Raw genomic sequence first — 10,000 nt, 5'->3', positions numbered from 1 at the left:
GCTAAATTGCTTGCTGTACACCGGTGGTCGCCAACCGGTCTATCTTCAAGGCATTCCTAGTCGATCACCAAACATTTCTGTAGAAAAGCCAACGATAAAGACACAAAGGCTTGTGCTCCTTTTGTTATTATTTGTGTTGCCCTGTTGGCGGTAGGTGCACTTGATTCAGAAGTACTGTTGGCGGTAGGTGCACTTGATTCAGAAGTCCTGTTGGCGGTAGGTGCACTTGATTCAGAAGTACTGTTGGCGGTAGGTGCACTTGATTCAGAAGCCCTGTTGGCGGTAGGTGCACTTGATTCAGAAGTACTGTTGGCGGTAGGTGCACTTGATTCAGAAGTCCTGTTGGCGGTAGGTGCACTTGATTCAGAAGTACTGTTGGCGGTAGGTGCACTTGATTCAGAAGTCCTGTTGGCGGTAGGTGCACTTGATTCAGAAGTCCTGTTGGCGGTAGGTGCACTTGATTCAGAAGCCCTGTTGGCGGTAGGTGCACTTGATTCAGAAGTCCTGTTGGCGGTAGGTGCACTTGATTCAGAAGTCCTGTTGGCGGTAGGTGCACTTGATTCAGAAGTCCTGTTGGCGGTAGGTGCACTTGATTCAGAAGCCCTGTTGGCGGTAGGTGCACTTGATTCAGAAGCCCTGCGCACCGGTTTGGCTAACTGTTCCCATTTTGAACCATTTTAATCTGTCTGAAAAGACAAACTCTGCTTAGATCTGTGGCTTAGTCGATTACTCCTACTGCGCTGGCCAATCAGTAGCCAAGTGTATCGATAGCATTGAATTTGTATTATTATTAGCAGTTCGTCGTGTCTATTTTCTCCCCCCTCCCTCCACTGAGACTAGTGCTGTGTTCAAAACAACAGACAACTCGGAAATGTCTTCCTTCCGACTTCAGTGTGTTCAAGACAACTGGGAACTCGGGGGGGGGACAACAACAAAAAAACGTTTGAACTGTGATCCAATTTGGGATTCCAAGTCGGAAACTCTGGCACCTTTCTAGAGCTTTCCCGACTTTCCACCTGAAGATAACCGACCTCATGATTTGACCTCGTTTTTTTCCCGAGTTCCTAGTTATCTTGAAAGCTTCATGACCATCAGATGCAGGGTACCATCAGTCATGTTTAAAATATTAAATCTGAGCCTTAAAATCTCGGCTTGCTTTTTGACTCCTAAAAGGTTTGAACTGTGATCCAATTTGGGATTCCAAGTCGGAAACTCTGGCACCTTTCTAGAGCTTTCCCGACTTTCCACCTGAAGATAACCGACCTCATGATTTGACCTCGTTTTTTTCCCGAGTTCCTAGTTATCTTGAAAGCTTCATGACCATCAGATGCAGGGTACCATCAGTCATGTTTAAAATATTAAATCTGAGCCTTAAAATCTCGGCTTGCTTTTTGACTCCTAAAAGGTTGGTGACCACAACTTCACTCTGTGCTGTGTGATTTGTACACATGGATTGGATTGTTCTAGTTTGATGACTATAGCGTTAGTATGGTGACAACGATGTAGGCTGTGCAGCGGTTAGCGGTCATGATATGAAGGTTTGGCTTGGAAAGGTTTTTTGCTCTTCATCATAGACAGGGATGATGGACCAAGCGAAAAGAAAAGGTGAGAGTGCGTAGATGCGAGAAGGAATTATATATACAACGAGAAAAGTGATCATGCTGTTTGTATGTGGCTGCTATGAAAGGGATCTTGCTGTTTGTACGTGGCTGCTATGAAAGGGATCATGCTGTTTGTACGTGGCTGCTATGAAAGTGATCATGCTGTTTGTATGTGGCTGCTATGAAAGGGATCATGCTGTTTGTATGTGGCTGCTATGAAAGGGATCATGCTGTTTGTATGTGGCTGCTATGAAAGGGATCATGCTGTTTGTATGTGGCTGCTATGAAAGGGATCATGCTGTTTGTACGTGGCTGCTATGAAAGTGATCATGCTGTTTGTATGTGGCTGCTATGAAAGGGATCATGCTGTTTGTATGTGGCTGCTATGAAAGGGATCATGCTGTTTGTATGTGGCTGCTATGAAAGTGATCATGCTGTTTGTACGTGGCTGCTATGAAAGTGATCATGCTGTTTGTACGTGGCTGCTATGAAAGGGATCATGCTGTTTGTACGTGGCTGCTATGAAAGGGAACTGTGTGTTCAGGGGTGTATTCATTCCGCCGATTCTGTTGCAAAATGTTTCTTAAACGGAAACAAACGGAACGAAACAGGGTTGGACCTACATGAATATGTACAATAGAAACTTGTTTTTGTGACAAAACATTTTGGACTAATGAGTCCACCCCAGATCAGCTAGATGCAGGCAACAGTGTGCAAGAGGGTATTGAATGTGTCAATGTCTGTCACCTTGATTACTCAAATTTATCTCTGGACCTGTGTACACCAGTCGTTGTAAACTTTCATTCATAGGTTAGGTTGTAGCAACCTCATGATGGGTACAGGGAACATTCTAGTATCATGTAGTATCCTGAACCCATCACTGTTACATTGAACTGGGTGAATATGAAGGACAGTATCCTAAACCCATCACTGTTACATTGAACTGGGTGAATATGAAGGACAGTATCCTAAACCCATCACTGTTACATTGAACTGGGTGAATATGAAGGACAGTATCCTAAACCCATCACTGTTACATTGAACTGGGTGAATGGAACATGAATGACAGTCATCCAATATGCTGTAATAGAAATAAGGTCATGCTCATGAAAACAAATTGTCCTCCCTAATCTGAAATGGCACCGACCACCACTGCCACACGCCCCTTCAGATGCCGAGCTAGAGTATATAGCTGTGAAATGGTGCTCTCTGGTGGTGGAAATATGGAATTGATGGACGGCAGCCTACTCAGTACAGGGAAATGCAACTCTCACACCCTCAGCCTCACCTTATCTTACTGTGGTTCTCTCTCTCTCCCTCTCTCCCTCCCTCTCACTCTCTCTACCCTGCTCTCTTCTTTCCCTCCCACTTCCCCCCCCCCCTCTCTCTCTCTCTCTCTCTCTCTCTCTCTCTCTCTCTCTCTCTCTCTCTCTCTTCTCTCTCTCTCTCTCTCTCTCTCTCTCTAGGTGAATGCCATGGCCGGAGGGGAGATCACCTCTCTCTCCTGCTTCTCTCTGTTGATTCTAGATGAGTGTCACAACACAACAGGGAAACACCCCTATAACATCATCATGACGTCGTACCTGGATGCCAAGCTCAGCAAGGAGCAGAGCGGACAACACCTGCCCCAGGTAGAGTCCCAGAAACACCTACCTGTACTGCTACAGTCTGTCCTGATAATGATGATGATAATGATGTTCTATTCTATTCCCCTCTCCTCCTCTCTCCTCCTCTCCGCTCCTCTCCTCTCCGCTCCTCTCCTCCTCTCTCCTCCTCTCCTCTCCACTCCTCTCCTCCTCTCCCCTCCCCTCCCCTCCTCCTCCTCCTCTCCTCTCTTCCTCTCCCCTCTCCTCCTCTCCCCTCTCCTCCTCTCCCCTCTCCCCTCTTCTCTCCTCCTCCTCTCCCCTCTCCCCTCTCCTCCTCCTCTCCTCTCCTCTCCTCTCCCCTCCTCCTCTCCCCTCTCCTCCTCTCCTCCTCTCCCCTCCTCTCCTCTCCTCTCCCCTCTCCTCCTCTCCCCTCTCCTCCCCTCCTCCTCTCCTCCCCTCCTCCTCTCCCCTCTTCTCCTCTCCTCCTCTACAATCCCCTCCTCTCCCTTCCCCCCTCCTCTACCCTCCTCCCCTCCACCTCTACGCTCCTCTCCTCTAGATTGTGGGTCTGACGGCCTCAGTGGGGATTGGCTCGTTCAAGAACCAATCAGAGGCTGAGAACAACATCTGCCAGCTGTGTGCCAGTCTGGACAGCCGCATCATCTCCACCATACACACAAACACTGATGAGCTACAGTCCTACGTACACACACCTGAGAAAGGTACACAAACACTGGCAGCTCACTCCTTCATTAAAAACCTAAAGACACTCTGGCTGACTGGTTGATTGATTAATTAAGTCTGGAATGGTCTGGCTGACTGGTTGATTGATTAATTAAGTCTGGAATGGTCTGGCTGACTGGTTGATTGATTAATTCAGTCTGGAATGGTCTGGCTGACTGGTTGATTGATTAATTCAGTCTGGAATGGTCTGGCTGACTGGTTGATTGATTAATTCAGTCTGGAATGGTCTGGCTGACTGGTTGATTGATTAATTAAGTCTGGAATGGTCTGGCTGACTGGTTGATTGATTAATTAAGTCTGGAATGGTCTGGCTGACTGGTTGATTGATTAATTCAGTCTGGAATGGTCTGGCTGACTGGTTGATTGATTAATTCAGTCTGGAATGGTCTGGCTGACTGGTTGATTGATTAATTCAGTCTGGAATGGTCTGGCTGACTGGTTGATTGATTAATTCAGTCTGGAATGGTCTGGCTGACTGGTTGATTGATTAATTAAGTCTGGAATGGTCTGGCTGACTGGTTGATTGATTAATTAAGTCTGGAATGGTCTGGCTGACTGGTTGATTGATTAATTCAGTCTGGAATGGTCTGGCTGACTGGTTGATTGATTAATTCAGTCTGGAATGGTCTGGCTGACTGGTTGATTGATTAATTAAGTCTGGAATGGTCTGGCTGACTGGTTGATTGATTAATTCAGTCTGGAATGGTCTGGCTGACTGGTTGATTGATTAATTAAGTCTGGAATGGTCTGGCTGACTGGTTGATTGATTAATTCAGTCTGGAATGGTCTGGCTGACTGGTTGATTGATTAATTCAGTCTGGAATGGTCTGGCTGACTGGTTGATTGATTAATTCAGTCTGGAATGGTCTGGCTGACTGGTTGATTGATTAATTCAGTCTGGAATGGTCTGGCTGACTGGTTGATTGATTAATTAAGTCTGGAATGGTCTGGCTGACTGGTTGATTGATTAATTAAGTCTGGAATGGTCTGGCTGACTGGTTGATTGATTAATTCAGTCTGGAATGGTCTGGCTGACTGGTTGATTGATTAATTCAGTCTGGAATGGTCTGGCTGACTGGTTGATTGATTAATTAAGTCTGGAATGGTCTGGCTGACTGGTTGATTGATTAATTCAGTCTGGAATGGTCTGGCTGACTGGTTGATTGATTAATTCAGTCTGGAATGGTCTGGCTGACTGGTTGATTGATTAATTCAGTCTGGAATGGTCTGGCTGACTGGTTGATTGATTAATTAAGTCTGGAATGGTCTGGCTGACTGGTTGATTGATTAATTAAGTCTGGAATGGTCTGGCTGACTGGTTGATTGATTAATTCAGTCTGGAATGGTCTGGCTGACTGGTTGATTGATTAATTCAGTCTGGAATGGTCTGGCTGACTGGTTGATTGATTAATTCAGTCTGGAATGGTCTGGCTGACTGGTTGATTGATTAATTAAGTCTGGAATGGTCTGGCTGACTGGTTGATTGATTAATTCAGTCTGGAATGGTCTGGCTGACTGGTTGATTGATTAATTCAGTCTGGAATGGTCTGGCTGACTGGTTGATTGATTAATTAAGTCTGGAATGGTCTGGCTGACTGGTTGATTGATTAATTAAGTCTGGAATGGTCTGGCTGACTGGTTGATTGATTAATTCAGTCTGGAATGGTCTGGCTGACTGGTTGATTGATTAATTCAGTCTGGAATGGTCTGGCTGACTGGTTGATTGATTAATTCAGTCTGGAATGGTCTGGCTGACTGGTTGATTGATTAATTCAGTCTGGAATGGTCTGGCTGACTGGTTGATTGATTAATTAAGTCTGGAATGGTCTGGCTGACTGGTTGATTGATTAATTCAGTCTGGCTGACTGGTTGATTGATTAATTCGGTCTGGAATGGTCTGGCTGACTGGTTGATTGATTAATTCAGTCTGGCTGACTGGTTGATTGATTAATTTGGTCTGGAATGGTCTGGCTGACTGGTTGATTGATTAATTCAGTCTGGAATGGTTGTCTGTGTTTGTTGTCTCCTATCAGAGTTCTTCCTGGTCGAGAAGAGACACACAGACCCTTTCATCAGGATCATTCGTGACATCATGGCTAAGATAGAAGGACTGGCCAAGACCGTCTACAATATAGGTACTACTGGTCTCACACACACACACACACACACACACACACACACACACACACACACACACACACACACACACATACACCACACACACACACACACACACACACACACACACACACACAGAGATACATACAGAACACACACCTCATCCACCACCTCTCTCTCTCTCTCTCTCACTGGCTCTCTCTCTCTCTCTCTCTCTCTCTCTCTCTCTCTCCTCTCTCTCTCTCTCTCTCTCTCTCTCTCTCTCTCTCTCTCACTGGCTCTCTCTCTCTCTCACTGGCTCTCTCTCTCTCTCTCTCTCTCTCTCTCTCTCTCTCTCTTTCTCTCTCTCTCTCTCTCTCACTGGCTCTCTCTCTCTCTCTCTCTCTCTCTCTCTCTCTCTCTCTCTCTCTCTCTCTCTCTCTCACTGGCTCTCTCTCTCTCTCTCTCTCTTTCTCTCTCTCTCTCTCTCTCACTGGCTCTCTCTCTCTCTCTCTCTCTTTCTCTCTCTCTCTCTCTCTCACTGGCTCTCTCTCTCTCTCTCTCTCTAGAGTCCTTGTCAGCCATAGAGAATCGTGACTACGGCAGTCAGAAGTATGAACAGTGGATCGTTGATGTTCAGAAGAAATGCAGAGTTCTCCAGCTGAAAGACCAGGAGGAGGAGAGTAGAGTCTGTAGGGCCCTGTACAACTATACTGAGCACCTGAGGGTATAGTATACACTACACACTACACACTATACACTATACACTATACACTATACACTACACACTATACACACTATACACACTATACACTATACACTACACACTACACACTATACACTATACACTATACACTACACACTACTCACTATACACTATACACTACACACTATACACACTATACACACTATACACTATACACTACACACTACACACTATACACTATACACTATACACTACACACTACACACTACACACTATACACTATACACTACACACTATACACTACACACTACACACTATACACTATACACTACACACTACACACTATACACTATACACAACACACTATACACTACACACTACACACTATACACTATACACTACACACTATACACACTACACACTACACACTATACACTATACACTATACACTACACACTACACACTACACACTATACACTATACACTACACACTATACACTACACACTATACACTATACACTACACACTATACACTATACACACTATACACTACACACTACACACTATACACTATACACTACACACTATACACTATACACTACACACTATACACTACACACTATACACTATACACACTATACACTATACACTATACACTACACACTATACACACTATACACACTATACACTATACACTACACACTATACACTACACACTATACACTATACACTACACACTACACACTATACACTATACACTACACACTACACACTACACACTATACACACTATACACTACACACTATACACTACACACTATACACTATACACTACACACTATACACTACACACTATACACACTATACACACTATACACTATACACTATACACTACACACTATACACTACACACACTATACACTACACACTATACACTATACACTACACACTACACACTATACACTATACACTACACACTATACACTACACACTACACACTATACACTATACACTACACACTACACACTATACACTATACACAACACACTATACACTACACACTACACACTATACACTATACACTACACACTATACACACTACACACTACACACTATACACTATACACTACACACTACACACTACACACTATACACTATACACTATACACTACACACTATACACTACACACTATACACTATACACTACACACTATACACACTATACACTACACACTACACACTATACACTATACACTACACACTATACACTATACACTACACACTATACACTACACACTATACACTATACACACTATACACTATACACTATACACTACACACTATACACACTATACACACTATACACTATACACTACACACTATACACTACACACTATACACTATACACTACACACTATACACTATACACTACACACTACACACTACACACTATACACACTATACACTACACACTATACACTACACACTACACACTATACACTATACACTACACACTATACACTACACACTATACACACTATACACACTATACACTATACACTATACACTACACACTATACACTACACACACTATACACTACACACTATACACTATACACACTACACACTACACACTATACACTATACACTATACACTATACACACTACACACTACACACTATACACTATACACTATACACACTACACACTACACTATACACTATACACACTACACACTATACACTATACACTATACACTACACACTACACACTACACACTATACACACTATACACTACACACTATACACTACACACTATACACTATACACTACACACTATACACTACACACTATACACACTATACACACTATACACTATACACTATACACCTACACACTATACACACTATACACACTATCACACTATACACTATACACTACACACTACACACTATACACTATACACTACACACTACACACTATACACTATACACACTACACACTACACACTACACACTATACACTATACACACTACACACTATACACTATACACTATACACACTACACACTACACACTATACACTACACACTACACGCTATACGCTATACGCTATACACTACACACTATACACTATACACTATACACTACACACTACACACTATACACTATACACTACACACTACACACTATACACTATACACTACACACTACACACTATACACTATACACTACACACTATACACTATACACTACACACTACACACTAGACACTATACACTATACATTACACTATACACACTATACACACTATACACTAAACACACTATACACTACACACTACACACTATACACTACACACTATACACTACACACTATACACTACACACTATACACTATACACTATACACTACACACTACACACTATACACTATACACACTATACACTACACACACTATACACTATACACACTATACACTATACACTACACACACTATACACTACACACTACACACTACACACTATACACTACACACTACACACTACACACTACACAGAGCACACTACACACTACACACTACACACTATACACACTATACACTATACACACTATACACTATACACTACACACTACACACTATACACACTATACACTATACACACTATACACTATACACACTATACACTATACACTACACACTACACACTATACACTATACACTATACACACTATACACTATACACTACACACACTATACACTATACACTACACACTATACACTACACACTACACACTACACACTATACACTATACACACTATACACACTATACACTATACACTATACACTATACACTACACACACTATACACTATACACTATACACTATACACACTATACACTACACACTATACACTATACACTATACACTATACACTATACACACTATACACTACACACTACACACTATACACTACACACTATACACTACACACTATACACTATACACTATACACTACACACTACACACTATACACTACACACTACACACTATACACTATACACACTATACACTATACACACTACACACTATACACTATACACTACACACTACACACTATACACTATACACACTATACACTACACACTACACACTATACACTATACACTATACACACTATACACTATACACACTACACACACTATACACTATACACTATACACACTACACACTATACACTATACACACTATACACCATACACTATA

At 42.5% G+C, this 10,000-nt stretch overlaps 1 protein-coding gene across 2 annotated transcripts in view; it reads left to right on the top strand.

The window, feature by feature from the left end:
* rigi (RNA sensor RIG-I) overlaps window positions 1-10,000 on the top strand; it is a 36,871-nt gene that overhangs the window by 9,158 nt on the left and 17,713 nt on the right. For both annotated transcript variants that reach the window (XM_045713743.2, NM_001163699.1), the window contains 4 exon segments: window positions 3,068-3,232; window positions 3,747-3,909; window positions 5,965-6,066; window positions 6,598-6,755. In XM_045713743.2, coding sequence (XP_045569699.2) covers window positions 3,068-3,232; window positions 3,747-3,909; window positions 5,965-6,066; window positions 6,598-6,755 — 588 coding nt within the window.

This window comes from Salmo salar, unplaced genomic scaffold (assembly GCF_965601325.2).
Source record: "Salmo salar unplaced genomic scaffold, fSalSal1 ptg000412l, whole genome shotgun sequence".
NCBI lineage: Eukaryota > Metazoa > Chordata > Actinopteri > Salmoniformes > Salmonidae > Salmo > Salmo salar.
Note: the sequence above shows the minus strand (reverse complement) of the source record. Positions and strands in the feature narration are given on the sequence as shown.